Source organism: Phocoena phocoena, chromosome 14, assembly GCF_963924675.1.
Source record: "Phocoena phocoena chromosome 14, mPhoPho1.1, whole genome shotgun sequence".
Lineage (NCBI taxonomy): Eukaryota > Metazoa > Chordata > Mammalia > Artiodactyla > Phocoenidae > Phocoena > Phocoena phocoena.
In genome coordinates this window covers 64,764,395-64,782,454 of record NC_089232.1, presented here as the reverse complement: position 1 = coordinate 64,782,454, position 18,060 = coordinate 64,764,395, and the positions used below count along the sequence as shown (strand labels likewise).

Here is an 18,060-nt window from a genome sequence, read left to right as displayed (position 1 = left end):
AAAAAAGTCAAACCGTAATAAAAGGTACACAACAAAAAGTGAAAGTATCCTTTATTCCATACTATTCCTACTTGGTTAACTACTAAGAAATCAAATTCTGCTTTAAATGTATGGCCTTCAATATTCATTGTCTGTGCTTGACAGTAAAAAATAATTTCATCATGTAAATTAAGCCCCTTCCACAATTATCTGCTTATATTTTTATATTCAATAAGATGTTTCTTAAGTGATGTATACCTGTACAGCTCCATTCTAAGGGTTGCTGAGTTATTGCTGAATACTGCAAGATAAACAACAATTTTGGCATCAAGGTAACTGGCAGTCATGGTAAGAAGGCTTCTGGAACTCCTAGCTCATGAGATCATTTCAATATATATCCCAGGGCCACATACTGTCTCCTGTGCCTCAATATAAGTAAGATAGTTCCAAACGCAACCAAAGGATATTTTTTAGTCAAATTAAATTTTTTTGAATCCCTCTCCCAAATGTGCCTGGTTATGTTACATAGATTAGAATTCATTAAAATTGATCAACAGTTGGTTTATGGGTCAATATTTAATCTGTTTTTGCTTTGTTTTGTTTTGTTTTGTTTTTTTGCGGTACGCAGGCCTCTCACTGTTGTGGCCTCTTCCGTTGCAGAGCACAGGCTCCGGATGCACAGGCTCAGCGGCCATGGCTCATGGGCCCAGCCGCTCCACGGCATGTGGGATCTTCCCGGACCAGGGCACGAACCCGTGTCCCCTGCGTCGGCAGGCGGACTTTCAACCACTGCGCCACCAGGGAAGCCCTAATCTTTTAATAACATCAACAATAAATGACATTATTCTATTTAATCTACACCCATATAAAAATAAGCAAACTGTTTAAGCATTTTCAGAAGTGTGCTATCTAGGTTCTGAGTTTGTTATTTTAAGGTTGCCCTCATATGATTTATTCCTATGAAGGCAAAATCTAAGAAAAGGTGGTCCCAGAGAGCTAGAATTTATAAAAATTTAAAAGTATGTTTTTGATTTGAAATAAAAGTAGAAATCTTAAAAATTTTAAGTTGTCTAATTACTATATAAGCTCGTTCTTACAAAGACACTTTTGTGCCTATATAACAAGAAAATATTTGTTGTTGCTTTTCTACCTTAAAAAAAAAAAAAGAAAAGAAAAAAAAAGGAGGGCTTCCCTGGTGGCGCAGTGGTTGAGAGTCCGCCTGCCGATGCAGGGGACACGGGATCATGCCCCGGTCCGGGAAGATCCCACATGCCACGGAGCGGGCCCCGCAACGGGAGAGGCCACAACAGTAGAGGCCCGCGTACCGCAAAAAAAAAAAAAAAAAAAAAAAAAAAAAGAAGCAAAAACCAAAGTTTTTATGTTCTCCTACAAAGCATCCCTACAATCTAGCCCCCGCAGCCTACCTCATCCACTACTCTTCTCCACACACACGCCACTCCAGCTACACTGGCCTTGCTTTTCCTCAAACACATTAAGCGTATCCTGCCCCAGAGCCTTTGTCCTTGCTTTGTCCTCAACCTGAAACCCTTTTTCCCTGGGCATCTGCATAACTTCTCTCTCACATCATTTAGACTCAACTGTTACCTTATGAGGAAGACCTTTTCTTACTATCCTATCTAAACTAGCAACTCCCTACCCATACTGTCACTCTCAATCTTCTTATCTGCTTTATTTTTCTTAGCACCCATCAGCACCTGACACAGAATATAATTATTTACTGTCTGTCTTCCCCAAATACTAAAAGGCAAGCACTACGAGAGTAGTGATTTTGTTTTATTCAAAGAGCAGCACAAAGAAGAGTATCTGGCATTTAGCCTGGTAGATATTTGCTGAATAACCAAATAAGTAATAGCAAGTCATTATGCTAAAAGTTTTATAAAGATTAGCTCATTTAATCTTTGGAAAAACTATATGAAAGTAATATTATTATTCCAATTTTACCAAGGAGACAAAGGCACAAGAGATTAAATAACTTATATGTCACAGTTGGTAAGTAGTATAGTCAGCTTCCTGAATCTTTTAAACAAGATGAAGTTAGATCATACAAATGGAGTATTTAACAAAAAGTGTGGCACAAAAAATACATAACATTTATGGAATACTTATTATTACATTAATGTAAGCTTTTTATGTGTATTTACTCATTTAATTCTCTTATTGTTTAATAAGTGGTTGCTATTATTTTTACTATTTACTATTTATCAAGGTACCAACCTGAACTCAACAGAAGTCACATAAAAGATGCTGCTGTGACAGAAATAGTACAAACTCCAACATTTACCATATCAAAATTAACTGAATTCACATCATACACAGACACATAGTTAACTGTATGTTTGCTAGCCTGTAGTTCTCAAAAAGCCCTCTAACATAGACAAAATAGTCACAGATTTTCTTCATTAAAAAAAAAAAAGTCTACCCCTCCCCTAAAAATCTGGCTGCTACTCCATACTGCACCATATTATGTTTAATCCATTCTTCATTATAAGTTTAAAATTATGTGATTAAAGTAGATCTTTTCAATGTTTAAAACAGAACTTATTCATTTGTACCAAATACTACTGAAATCACCAAGTTTATCTAATGCAAACAACTCTGTTTTAAAAGTCAGTTTTATTACCAAAAGTAAATTTTGATATTTCTGCATCTGAGAAAATAAAGTAGCCAATTCCTTTATCCTTGAGTTAAAGTGAAAGCCACAGGAATCATGAAATTTAGTGAATATAACTTCTTCAGTTCAACACAGCATTTGATTTTTAATTCAATCCGTAGATACCCATTCTTTATTAATAATTAACATATGAAAGATTCTGGGTAAAGACCCTTAAAACTTACGGTGCAATAATGGCTCTAGCAGGTCTTTTTGTGGACTGTACTTGTGAAAGCCAACCTTCTAGCTGTGCATTCAGTTGCGGTCCTATAAAAAGAGAAAGAGAGAAACAGGAGTGAGCAAAGCAATACAGTACTAATAACCATACATGACACAAAGTCCTCACTGAACCTATTTGGAACTAAAATAGCTTAATGGGCAGTGGATCATCATTTTGGATGTTAATGTTTGAAACTTAACCAACTACAAAGTTTCTAGTAGCAAGCCATGTGATAAAGACAAGCACTGATTCAACAAAATTTGCTTTTATCCATCCACTTATTTATTTACAACCATCTTCATTCAAGAACAATACAATCTACAATTTGAGGCAATGATCAAACAAAATGAAACAAGAAAGAGAAAAATATAGTATATGAAAAGAAAATAACTGAATATATTTTAGAGTACCAAAACCTGCCTTAATCACTAAAATCACATCCATGGAGTGATCATTACCACACTCAAAAGATCTTTCCTGCCATCCACTCCAGCCCCCTATTCCCATCACCATATCAATAACCAGTGTAACTACACCACCTCAAAAACCTCAATTTCAAGCATCCCACTCTCTTCACTTCCTATCATTCCAGTTCACGTCTAGAAATCTGTTGGAGTCACTTTTCCAACTGTCCTTCATCCTCTCTTCTCCACTTTTTATACCCATCCTGAGATTTGATGATCCATCACTATAACCACTCCCTTGCCTGTGGCCTCCCTCCTTTGCTCCTCTTTCTCCAGTGTAGACAAATCGTAGTTGAAACCAACCTTCCACTTAACAAAGCACCTCCATCTGAACAGCTGAATGAGACTGTAAAGAAACACAACCATATGAACTTTGAAATTATACTCATAAATTACAGCAGATCCTTAGCAAACAAAGCCCAGAAATCATACCACGACAACCTAGTGAATTTGCTCACCTATCTTTAAGATAGAGAGTTACTTCATATAGCTTCTCTTTTTACCTTAAACCATCATCCCCTTCCCATTCCCATTCCCAACAGATGATCAAACTTTTCATTTCGTTAAGGAAAAACAAGCAGAATAACCAACCATCCTGGCTGCTCAGGACTTTGCCAGTTTTAGCACTGGAAGTCCTGCATCCTGGGAAACCTCCCAGTCTCAGGCAAACCTGAATGTTAGTCGCCCTAAATTCAGAAGAGAACTACTTCCTCTTCCCACCATTTATTCTGCTTTCCCTCCTGTTTCAACAAATTGTCCTTGCTCCTATCAAAAGCCAAACAAATTATTTCTGCACTGGATCTCACTTTGTTTTTCATACTCAAGGACTCTGCTCTTAAAACTATCCTTGTCTCCTGCACTAACTTTTCCCTTTTTACTAGATCATTATCATTACCATGCAAATATGCAATACTAGCAAATTGATTTCCCCCCAACTACTGCCCCCTTTTTCTCTGGCTCTCTCTTTTTAAACTTTTAATAAAAAAATATTCAAACATTACAAAAGAACCTAGATAATAATATAACAAACACTCATGGATTGACAGCCCAAATAAATTAAACCTTAACATTCTATCTTATTTACTTAAGATCTTCTTTTATTAAGAAATAAAATACTGGATTTCCCTAGTGGTCCAGTGGTTAAGAATCTGCCTGCCAGTGCAGGGGACACGGGTTCAATCCCTGGTCCGGGAAGATCCCATATGCCGCGGAGCAACTAAGCCTGTGCGCCACAACTACTGAGTCCACGCTCTAGAGCCCGCGAGTCACAACTACTGAGCCCACATGCCTAGATCCTGTGCTCCGCAACAAGAGAAGTCACCGCAATGAGAAGCCCATGAGCCAGCGAAGTCCCAAAAATTGTTTTAAAAATAAAATAAAAACTAAAATAAAAATTAAAGGGGGGCTTCCCTGGTGGCGCAGTGGTTGAGAGTCCGCCTGCCGATGCAGGGGACACAGGTTCATGCCCCGGTCCGGGAAGATCCCACGTGCCATGGAGCGGCTGGGCCCGTGAGCCATGGCCGCTGAGCCTGCGCGTCCGGAGCCTGTGCTCTGTTGCAACGGGAGAGGCCACAACAGTGAGAGGTCCGCATACAGCAAAAAAATAAATAAATAAAAAATTAATGGGACTTTCCTGGTGACACAGTGGTTAAGAATCTGCCTGCCAATGCAGGGGACACAGGTTCAAGCCCTGGTCTGGGAAGATCCCACATGCCACGGAGCAACTAAGCCCGTGTGCCACAACTATTGAGCCTGTGCTCTAGAGCCCATGAGTCACAACTACTGACGCCCACGCGCCTAGAGCCAGTGCTCCACAACAAGAGAAGCCACCGCAGTGAGAAGTCCGTGCACCACAATGATGAGTGGCCCCCGCTCACCGCAACTGGAGAAAGCCCACATGATGCAACAAGGACCCAACGCAGCCATAAATAAATAAATACATTTATTAAAAATAAAAACTTTCTAAAATTTAAATTTAAAAAAAAGCTAAATAAGCCTCTAATCAGCAACTCAGGACCATCTTTCTCAAGGACCCAAAAGCCATCTCTTTGAAATGTGATAATCAAGGGAGATAGTGCCCCTTTCTGCCAGTTTCTGTGGGACAGGAACTAACTTCAGAGGGCCACCTAGCCCCAAGTTGCAAAATTACCTCCTGTCATAAAAATATGTAAGTTTAGTTTTCCTTTGGATAAAGCAATTAGCTAATACATATGGTCACCTCAATTACCAAGTGAATTTAGGATGAACTATGTGTGACAAATGTTTCTATCAAGTCCTCTTACTTGAACACTACTCATAATTTATCTTGAGAATATGCATATAATGGGTTTTATCTGCTTAGCTAAATAAAAGGATAACCACTCTTCACATCTTTGCAATCTGTTAGCAGATAGCCGGTGACATGCATCATATTGTAGCTTAATGCTTAGTCAAAAATAAAATTTTCTTTCTCTTCTACCTTTGAAGAGAAGTTTTCTGAGATGGCAGGAGGTTTTGGTTTAAATTATATTTCTCCAACATCAGCAATGGCTCAAAATTCCCATTTCCCTACATCCTTACCAACATCTGATACTGTCAGAATTTTTCATTTTTGCCAATTTGATATGGGTATGAAATCATACCCCTTTGTTTCTTCTAATTTGTACTTGCCAAATATCCATTGAGATGAAGCATTTACAGATTTGGAAATTCTGTGTTTAGGACTATATACAAAAACAAGTCAAGTTTATAAATGGCTAGCCCATCTATAAACTGCTAAAGTACAAAAAAGGTCCGATTCAGCAATCAAATGATGTACTTTATTTTCAAAACTTAGATTTAAGAACAGTTACCAAAAAACTTATATTAAATAATTTCATTACTAATTCAAGGATAAATGGTTTCTAATTTCAAAGTAAATTAAAATTTTAGCTTCCTAATAAATTTCATGTTAACTTAAAATAAGTATTTCCATGTCACAGGAAGTTTACAAAACAAATTTAAAATGAAATAAAACAAAGAAAACAATATCTCCCGATTCAGCAACCCTACTGCCACCAACTTCACTGGTTTTAAGCACTAAACCAAGCTTTCTTAACAGTCCTTCTGTAAAAGAACCAGTTTCTTCATAAGGATCCTAAGGTAAAAGTCAAACTCCAAGTTTCTCCATTATTTTTAAGTAAGATAACTGAGTGTATCTATTTATTACAAATGGCTGCTTAACTGTTGATCTGTAAAGTGTCAAATAAAAAATTTGCATTCTTCCACAGAAGCTGAAACTTGGCAATATGGCATCCTTAATACATGAAGGTGATGTAGAATGCGTGCTTTCTTTCTCAAATATCACTGAATTTGAAGGCACACTGATGAATAGAAAAAATCAATCAAAAGGAAAAATCCTAGCAAAACTACTTCATGGTTGTGTGACCTTGCCCTGAGAGGAATAAATGGGCATGTACCCCTTTGGATAAACAGTAAAAGTAGGTTCCCAAAGGATCAATGCTAAGGTATTTCCTTAAGAAACAGACAATAAATAATGTGCTGTAGGCAAGTCAGTACACTTCTGTTTGAGTCCCAATTAAATCAAACAATATTTCACAAAAAAGTTTATTTGCATAGTGACAAAACCACAAAGATACTAAACACACACACACATTTTCAGGAATTCCTATGCAACTAATTAACAGATCCATTCTAAAATACGGTAATTAAGCAAGCCAAATAGATTTTTAACTCTCTTTAGTCTGCTCCTCCTATTCCTCTTCGGAGAGAAAAACAATTCAACAGCCTCCTGACTCTGAAAAACATCATGTGTTCTATAAACTGTTCTCAAAAAATGTGCAATGGAACCAACTGAGGATCTCATTAAAATACTAATTATGGGGGGCTTCCCTGGTGGCGCAGTGGTTGAGAGTCTGCCTGCCGATGCAGGGGACACGGGTTCGTGCCCCGGTCCAGGAAGATCCTACATGCCGCGGTGGCAGAGGCCACGACAGTGAGAGGCTTGCGTACAGCAAAAAAAAAAAAAAAAAATATGAATTATGATTCTGTAGGTCTGGAGTGGGGCCTGAGATCCTTCATTTCTAATATGCTCTGCAAGTAACAGCAACGTTTGCTGGCCTATAGACCACACTCCAATAGCAAGTCTAGATCAACGGTGGCCAACCAAAAAAGGGACTTGGACTGCAAAGACTCCACAAAACTATATGCATAACAAGTTTTACCTAAAGATAAAATAAATCTCTATATAAATGTAAGATCTATCAATTACAGATTAAGAAATACATATTCATTTAACAGTGGTAACGAAACTTCTTTTACCTTTTTTAAATCATCTATTTTGTCAATCAAGAGATAGTAAAGAATAATTACTGTCCTCTAGGAAATTCCATACTTTCTAACATGAAGTAGCTTCCTTAAAAAGAGGAAAGTAGAGAAGAACTACAATCCTGCAGCCTGTGGAACGAAAACCACATTCACAGAAAGACAGACAAGATGAAAGGCAGAGGGCTATGTTCCAGATGAAGAACAAGATAAAACCCCAGAAAAACAACTAATTGAAGTGGAGACAGGCAACCTTCCAGAAACAGAATTCAGAATAATGATAGTGAACATGATCCAGGACCTTGAAAAAGAATGGAGGGAAAGATCGAGAAAATGCAAGAAATGTTTAAGAAAGACCTAGAAGAATTCAAGAACAAACACCTAGAAGAATTCAAGAACAAACAAACAGAGAAGAACAATACAATAACTGAGATGGAAAATACACTAGAAGGAATCAATAGCAGAATAACTGAGGCAGAAGAACGGATAAGTGACCTGGAAAACAGAAGGGTGGAAATCAGTGCCAAGGAACAGAATAAAGAAAAAAGTATGAAAAGAAATGAAGACAGCCTAAGAGACCTCTGGGACAACATGAAACTCAACAATATTCACATTATAGGGGTCCCAGAAGGAGAAGAGAAAGAAAGGACCCAAGAAAATATTTGAAGAGATTATAGTCGAAAACTTCCCTAACGTGGGAAAGGAAATAGCCACCCATGTCCAGGAAGCGCAGAGTTCCAGGCAGGATAAACCCAAGGAGAAACGCCAAGAAACATAGTAATCAAACTGACGAAAATTAAAGACAAAGAAAAATTATTGAAAGCAATAAGGGAAAAATGATAAATAACATACAAGGGAACTCCCATAACGTTAAGAGCTGATTTCTCGGCAGAAACTCTACAAGCCAGAAGGGAGTGGCATAATATATTTAAAGTGATGATAGGGAAGAACCTACGAACAAGACTACCATACCCAGCAAGGATCTCATTCAGTTTCGACAGAGAAATCAAAAGCTTTACAGACAAGCAAAAGCTAAGAGAATTCAGCAGCACCAAACCAGCTCTAAAGCTACAACAAATGCTAAAGAAACTTCTCTAAGTATAAAACACAAGAGAAGAAAAGGACCCACAAAAACAAAGCCAAAACAATTAAGAAAATGGTGACAGGAACATACATATCGATAATCACCTTAACTGTGAATGGATTAAATGCTCCAACCAAAAGACACAGTCTGGCTGAATGGATACAAAAACAAGACCCATATATATGCTGTCTACAAGAGACCCACTTCAGACCTATGGACACATACACACTGAAAGTGAGGGGATAGCGAAAGATATTCCATGCAAATGGAAATCAAAAGAAAGCTGGAGTAGCAATACTCATATCAGATAAAATAAACTTTAAATTAAAGAATGTAACAAGAGACAAGGAAGGACACAACATAATGATCAAGGGATCAATTCAAGAAAAAGATATAAGTTATAAACATATATTCACCCAACATAGGACCACCTCAATACGTAGGGCAACTGCCAACAGCTATAAAAGAGGAAATAGACAGTAACACAGTAATAGTGGGGGACTTTAACACCTCACTTACACCAGTGAACAGATCATCCTGACAGAAAATTAATAAGGAAACACAAGCTTTAAATGACACAACAGACCAGATAGATTTAATTGATATTTATAGGACATTCCATCCAAAAACAGCAGATGACACTTTCTTCTCAAGTGCGCACAAAACATTCTCCAGGATAGATCACATCTTGGGTCACAAATAAAGCCTTGGAAAATTTAAGAAAATTGAAATCATATCAAGCATCTTTTCCAACCACAATGCTATGAGATTAGAAATAAACTACAGGAGAAAAAACGTAAAAAAGACAAACACATGGAGGCTAAACAAAATGTCACTAAATAACCAAGAGATCACTGAAGAAATCAAGGAGAAAATCAAAAAATACCTAGAGATAAATGACAACGAAAACATGACAATCCAAAACCTATGGGATGCAGCAAAACAGTTCGAAGAGGGAAGTTTATAGCAATACAATCCTACCTCAAGAAACAAGAAAAATCTCAAATAAACAATCTAAACTTACACCTAAAGGAACCAGAGAAAGAAGAACAAACAAAACCCAAAGTTAGTAGAAGGAAAGAAAACATAAAGATCAGAGCAAAAATAAATGAAATAGAAACAAAGCAGTAGCAAAGATAATAAAACTAAAGCTTGGTTCTTTGAGAAGATAAACAAAATTAATAAACCTTTAGCCAGACTTATCAAGAAAAAGAGAGAGAAGACTCAAATCAATAAAATTAGAAATGAAAAACGAGAAGTTAAAACAGACACTGCAGAAGTACAAAGCATCCGAAGAGACTACTACAAGCAAATGTATGCCAATAAAATGGACAACTTGGAAGAAATGGACAAATTCTTGGAAAGGTATAAACTTCCAAGACTGAAGCAGGAAGAAATAGAAAATATGAACAGACCAATCACAAGTAATGAAATTGAAACTATGATTAAAAACCTTCCAAGCAGTAATAAAGGCATCATCATGATTATGAAAAAAAAAAAAAAAATCTTCCAAGAAACAAAAGTCCAGGACCAGATGGCTTCACAGGTGAATTCTATCAAACGTTTAGAGAAGAGCTAATGCCCATCCTTCTCAAACTCTTCCAAAATGTCACAGAGGATGGAACACTCCCGATCTCATTCTACGAGGCCACCATCACCCTGATACCAAAACCGGATAAAGATGATACAAAGAAAGAAAATTATAGACCAATATCACCGATGAAGATAGATGCAAAAATCCTGAATGAAGTACTAGCAAACAGAATCCAACAACACCATGGTGTATGATTAAAAGGATCATACACCATGATCAAGTGGGATTTATCCCAGGAACGCAACGATTCTTCAATATACGCAAATCAATCAATGTGATACACCATATTAACAAATTGAAGAATAAAAACCAAATGATCATCTGAATAGATGTAGAAAAAGCTTTTGACAAAATTCCACACCCACTTATGATAAAAACTCTCCAGAAAGTGGGCACAGAGGGAACCTACCTCAACATAATAAAGGCCATATATGACAAACCCACAGCAAACATCATTCTCAATGGTGAAAAACTGAAAGCATTTCCTCTAAGATCAGGAAGAAGACAAGGAGGTCCACTCTCGCCACTATTATTCAACGTAGTTTTGGAAATCCTGGCCACGGCAGTCAGAGAAGAAAAAGAAATAAAAGGAATCCAAATCAGAAAAGAAGAAGTAAAACTGTCACTGTTTGCAGATGCCTTGATACTATACATAGATAATCCAAAAAATGCCACCAGAAAACTACTAGAGCTAATCAATGAATTTGGTAAAGTTGCAGGATACAAAATTAATGCACAGAAATCTCTTGCATTCCTATGCACTAACAACAAAATATCAGAAAGAAATTAAGGAGAAACAATCTTATTCACGATTGCAACAAAAATAATAAAATACAAAGGAATAAACCTACCTAAGGAGGTAAAAGACCTGTACTCAGAAAACTGAAAGGCACTGATGAAAGAAATCAAAGATGACACAAACAGAAGGAGAGATATGCCATGTTCTTGGATTGGAAGGATGAATATTATGAAAATGACTATACTACCCAAAGCAATCTACAGATTCAACGCAATCCCTATCAAATTACCAATGGCATTTTTTACAGAACTAGAACAAAAAATCTTAAAGTTTCTATGGAGACACCAAAGATCCCAAATAGCCAAAGCAGTGTTGAGGGAAAAAAACGGAGCTGGAAGAATGAGACTCCCTGACTTCAGACGATACTACAAAGCTACAGTAATCAAGACAATATGGTACTGGCACAACAACAAAAATATAGATCAATGGAACAAGACAGAGAGCCAAGAGATAAACCCACGCACCTATGGTCAACTAATCTATGACAAAGGAGGCAAGAATATACAATGGAGAAAAGACAGTCGCTTCAATGACTGGTGCTAAGAAAACTGGACAGCTACCTATAAAAGAATGAAATTAGAACACTCCCTAACACCATACACAAAAATAAACTCAAAATGGATTAGAGATCTAAATGTAAGACCAGACAGTATAAAACTCTTAGAGGAAAACATAGGAAGAACACTCTGACATAAATCACAGCAAGAACTTTTTTGATCCACCTCCTTGAGTAATGGAAATAAAAACAAAAGTAAACAAATGGGACCTAGTCAAACTTAAAAAAGCTTTTGCAAAGCTAAGGAAACTACAAACAAGATGAAAAGAAAACCCTCAGAATGGGAGAAAATATTTGCAAACAAATCAACGGACAAAGGATTAATTTCCAAAATATATTAACAGCTCACGCAGCTCAATATTAAGAAAACAAACAACCCAATCCCAAAATGGGCAGAAGACCTAAATAGACATTTCTCCAAAGAAGGCATACAGATGGCCAAGAAGTACATGAAAAGCTGTTCAACATCACTAATTATTAGAGAAATGCAAATCAAAACTACAGTGAGGTATCACCCACACCAGTTAGAATAGACTTCATCAGAAAATCTACAAACAACAAATGCTGGAGAGGGTGTGGAGAAAAGGGAACCCTCTTGCACTGCTGCTGGGTATGTAAATTGGTACAGCCACTATGGAGAACAGTATGGAGGTTCCTTAAAAAACTAAAAATAGGGCTTCCCTGGTGGCGCAGTGGTTGAGAGTCCGCCTGCTGATGCAGGGGACACGGGTTCGTGCCCCAGTCCGGGAAGATACCACATGCCGTGGAGCAGCTGGGCCCATGAGCCATGGCCACTGAGCCTGCGTGTCCGGAGCCTGTGCTCCACAACGGGAGAGGCCACAACAGTGAGGGGTCTGCGTACCACAAAAAAAAAAACAAAACTAAAAATAGAATTACCATATGACCCAGCAATCCCACTAATGGGCATGTACCCAGAGGAAACCATAATTCAAAAAGACACATGCACCCCAGTGTTCACTGCAGTACTATTTACAATAGCCAGGTCATGGAAGCAACCTAAATGGCCATCAACAGCCGAATGGATAAAGAAGATGTGGTACATATATACAATGGAATATTACTCAGCCATAAAAAGGAAAAACTGGGTCATTTGCAGAGATGTGGATGGATCTAGAGACTGTCATACAGAGTGAAGTAAGTCAGAAAGAGAAAAACAAATATCGTATATTAATGCATATATGTGGAACCTAGAAAAATGGTACAGATGAACTTTTGTGCAGGGCAGAAACAGACACAGATGTAGAGAACAAACGTATGGACATCAATCAGGGAAAGTGGCGGGGGCAGGGGGCAGTGGGATGAACTGGGAGATTGGGATTGACATATATATATACTAATATGTATAAAATGGATGAGTAATAAGAACCTGCTGGGTAAAAGAATAAATTAAATTAAATTCAGGAAAAAAAAAAAGAGGAAGGTAGAATACACCTCAAAAACCCCAAGGACCAAAATAAAATTAAACATTTTTTAAATAAATAAATAAAGCCTGAGGACCATTCTAGTCTTATCACTTACCTTTCCTAGAATTTTTTCTGTATTATGTTTCAGTCACCACACAGCTTTATGTTCCACTAGTTATTTAATAAACTATTATATCATAAGGTTAACTATGATCAATCATGTTATAATTTGCTTTCATTTGTTAACTGAATAAATATTTATGGAGCAGCTATTTATGTGCCAGGAAGTGGGATGAATGCTGGAGTTATAGCAATAAAAACAAGACAGGAGATGGGACTTCCCTGGTGGTCCAGTGGTAAAGAATCCTCCTTGCAATGCAGGGGATGTGGGTTCAATCCCTGGTCAGGGAACTAAGATCCCACATGCTGTGGGGCAACTGAGCCCATGCACCACAACTATTGAGCTTGCCCACCTCAACTAGAGAGCCTGCATGCCACAAACTACAGAGTCCATGCACTCTGGAACCCATGCCAGAGCTACAGAGCCCACAAGCCCTGGAGCCTGTGCACCACAACTAGAGAAGAGAAAACCCGCACGCCACAACTTAGAGAGAAGCCCGTGCACCGCAATGAAAAGATCCCACATGCCTCAACGAAGATCCCGCATGCTGCAACTAAGACCCGATGCAGCCAAAAATAAATAATAAATTTTTTTTTTAACTTAAAAAAAAAAAAGACAGGAGAGATACCTGCCTTCATGGCACTTTATAAGTGTCAATGTCTTACATCCAAAGAATGGCAGAAAGATGATAAATTCAGACACCAGGACACGCTAATAGGAAAGACAATTTTGGTTAGGAGAGAAGCCTTCCAGTGCTAATCAAAGTATTCCACATATGTAAGGTAAAGAATGATCAACTATCACAACTTTTTTAACATTCTCTTTTAATTGGTACCAGCATAGTAAATATAATTCTACAGGACTGGTTAAAACAAAGTAACCAGGCTTCCCTGGTGGCGCAGTGGTTAAGAATCCTCTTGCCAATGCAGGGGACACGGGTTCAAGCCCTGGTCCGGGAAGATCCCACATGCCACAGAGCAACTAAGCCCGTGCGCCACAACTACTAAGCCTGCACTCTAGAGCCCATGAGCCACAACTACTGAAGCTCATGTGCCTAGAGACCGTGCTCTGCAACAAGAGAAGCCACTGCAATGAGAGGCCTGCGCACTGCAACGAAGAGCAGCGCCCGCTCGCCACGACTAGAGAAAGCCCACGTGCAGCAATGAAAAACCAACACAGCCAAAAATAAATAAATAAAATGAAAATTTTTTTAAATGTAAAAAAACCCCAAAAAACCAAAGTAATAAGAGACAAAGCAGAAGTAAAAAATACAAAGCCAAAAAAGTAGGTTGTCACCACCTAGTATTTTCTTCTTAATCACTCTAAATCTGTTAAAAACAAGCTAAGAAATAAACTCTAACCCGTGATGGAAAGTCTACAAATAATAAGATTAATATGTTAGGGAGTTCCTAGGTGGCCTAGTGGTTAGGATTTGGCGCTCTCACTACGGAGGCCCAGGTTCAATCCCTGGTTGGGGAACCATCCCGCATGCCGCACAGCGTGGCCAAAACACGAAGATAAATAAAGATTAACATGCTAGACTTTTTATGACAGAGGCTCCTGGATCGCTGAATGTTACAGGCCAATAAAATTTCAGTAGAAATTTAAGGGAGCAACATAGGGTCGCAATTTTTTTTTTTTTGCACATGTCAACTTTATTTGAAGTACTGACAGTAAACTTATTCAAAACAATGTAATGTTGCCTTGACGTATTTTGTATATGAGAAAGATGAATGTTAACATTTTCCATCGCAGTACTGGTTGTACAATGATAATTATCATGATTATAAAATTTGTAGCAAGATGGATCCTGGTTTTCCATATTTAGTGCTATTCTAATTATATATTTTATATTAAAAAGAAGATTAAAGTAATGAGAAGTCCAAAATGTCAAAAACATGAGCTCTCATCTCAAAACAGATTTTGTCATTATAGATGGTCTAATTTCCATACCAATAATAATGTCATGTTACTTCACTATCAATATATTATGCAGGTAAAATGAAATGATACATTATCAATTAAAGTTTTTTTTTTTTTTTTTGCAGTACGCGGGCCTCTCACTGTTGTGGCCTCTCCCGTTGCGAAGCACAGGCTCCGGACGCGCAGGCTCAGCGGCCATGGCTCACGGGCCATGTGGGATCTTCCCAGACCGGGGCACGAACCCGTGCCCCCTGCATTGGCAGGCGGACTCTCAACCACTGAGCCACCAGGGAAGCCCTATCAATTAAAATTTTTTAATTGAAATATAGTTGATTTACAATGTTGTGTTAGTTTCAGGTGTACAGCAAAGTGATTCAGATATATATATATATATATATATATATATATATATACTTTTTGAGATTCTTTTCCACTATCGGTTATAACAAGATAGTGAATATAATTCCCCGTGCTATACAGTAAGTCCTTGTTTTTTCTCTATTTTATATATAGTAGTGTCTATCTGTTAATCTCAAATTCCTAATTTATCCGTAGCTCCTGCCTTTTCCCTTTGGTAACCGTAAGTTTGTTTTCTATGTCTGTGAGTCTATTTCTGTTTTTTAAATAAGTTCATTTGTATCATTTTTTTAGATTCCACATATAAGTGATACCATATGATATTTGTCTTTCTCTGTCTGACTTTATTTAGTATGATAATCTCTAGGTTCATCCATGTTGCTGCAAATGGCATCATTTAATTCTTTTTTGTGGCTGAGTAATATCCCACTATATATTGTACATATACCATATCTTCTTTATCCATTCATCTGTCGATGGACACTTTGGTTGCTTCCATGTCTTGGCTATTGTAAATAGTGCTGCTGCGAACACTGTGGTGCATGTGTCTTTTCAAATTAAGAGTTTTCATCTTTTCCAGATACATGGCCAGGAGTGGGACTGCTATTGTAACTCTATTTTTAGTTTTTTAAGAAGCCTCCATACTGTTTTCCATAGTGGCTGTGCAAATTTTTTATTTTCTCAAGAAAGGACATTTAAAACACATCAACCATTTATCTATGATCACCATGATTTCTTAAAATAAATACTGTAACACCAAAAAGTAATAAATGCACAATTTTAAGATAACCTCAGTCCTTTAAACTGAATAACCACATTTCATTGATTCCAAGAAGGTGCACCTGTGTTTTATGTATCACTAAGAAAGAAAGAAAATAAAAAACCTTCCAATTAAAATAAGACAGATGGTTTCTTATCACTTTGAATTTTTATATTTATTGGAAAAGTTCTTAAACTTATTTAGATATGAATTCTCATAACACAAGTTTATGTAAAAAAGAAAAGCAAAATGAATTCAATATACTCTTAAAATTTTCTTCACATTCAAAATCTAATACCTGAACTGCTTTTTAACTCAGTCATCAGTGACCCTGTTTGTCCATAATATCATCCTCTGCACCAAAGGAATTAGTGATGTAATATTCCTTTTAAAAATGTTCCTCTATTGCCTCCGGACTCTAGTCCAAGAAACTGACATACATTGTCCAAGTCTTGATGCTACATCTTTTCTGATCTTACCAAAAGGTATCACCAGAAGGTGCAACCAACAGGTTTCAGAAGACAACCCAGGCATGTTCATCTCTTTCATAAATGGTCCTTAAATGGTATGTTACCAGAAACACCAATGGGTTGCAGTTGTCTAGTCATACCAACAGGATTAATTATTGAGTTCGAGTATATGTAGGCAGTGACAACTATTTCACAACTGACAATGATGTAAAGATGCCATTGATTGTAAAACACATCTCAATTTCAGAAACGTTAAAATGTGGGAAAACGTACATCTTAAAATCAATGAAATATAGTAGCACTATGAAAACCACACTCTACACAATGTTCTCCCATTTTTTTTATTTCAATGCAAAACAGTGAAAAAATTCATCAAAAAACAGCATTTGGGAACCACTTCTCACTACAATGAAAAGTATTTCTCAGAAGGCTTACTGACTATAATGACCTCATTTAATTAAAAAAATAACATTTCAGCAGTTCTCCCTAAATCCTTTCCCTCATTACTGATGTCTTACTGTGACCATATACTTATAATTTATTGCTATGCTATTTACAAAACTAAGTATCCTATTTTTAGATACATTGCAAGGGATGCTGTTTGTTTTTATGTATCGTATGACAGGACTTCTCATATAGAAAAGAATATGCCCTTAGGAGTACAACACAAGAATTATCTCACTGAATCTGACCCAAAACCCATCCAGAGCAGTACTGTATCAAACCAAAAACACAAAAATAAAAAAAACCTTGCTATGAAGAACACTATTGTTCTCCTTGATACAAACCTCAAAGGGTTAGACCAAATCTAACCAAATATCCTGGATTCCTTATTACCCACTAAAATTATAAGCATTTTAAGAATCTGTTTATATTTTTTGCTAAACTCTGTAGTTCAGAATAGAATCCACAGCGGCAAATAACTATCCAAATGAACAATCTTTAGTGCATACCAACTAACTCATATCTGGCCAAGTGGACATCACTTACCACTTTTCTGCCCACTCATATACAGTCTCTCAAAATTTTCATATAGTTAATACCAATTCCACTGGCATTTCATATGTAAAAGGGCTTCAGATTTGAAGGATCACAGTGCATTTCTCCCTTGAGGTGATTTACAAAACCATAATCTGAAAATAGGTTCAGCACTGATCCCTTTAACAGTCTATTAATTTGGACTCCCTATTCTTACTCTTATTCTGTTTATAAACAAATTTCCTATCCCTATCAAATGATGCCACTAAGTTCCTTGAGAGTGCCTGGTTATAGTATCTTACCTAAACTCATTTTTAAGATCAGGATATTGATTTTTGTCTGCTATTTCTTCATTATA

General features: G+C 37.1%; 1 protein-coding gene across 4 annotated transcripts in view; it reads right to left on the bottom strand.

Annotated features, from left to right (window-relative positions):
* The window catches only part of MEMO1 (mediator of cell motility 1), a 128,670-nt gene that overhangs the window by 60,508 nt on the left and 50,102 nt on the right, over window positions 1-18,060 (bottom strand). For all 4 annotated transcript variants that reach the window (XM_065890954.1, XM_065890955.1, XM_065890956.1 and 1 more), the window contains one exon: window positions 2,836-2,917. In XM_065890954.1, coding sequence (XP_065747026.1) covers window positions 2,836-2,917 — 82 coding nt within the window. The remainder of the gene's footprint in view (window positions 1-2,835; window positions 2,918-18,060) is intronic.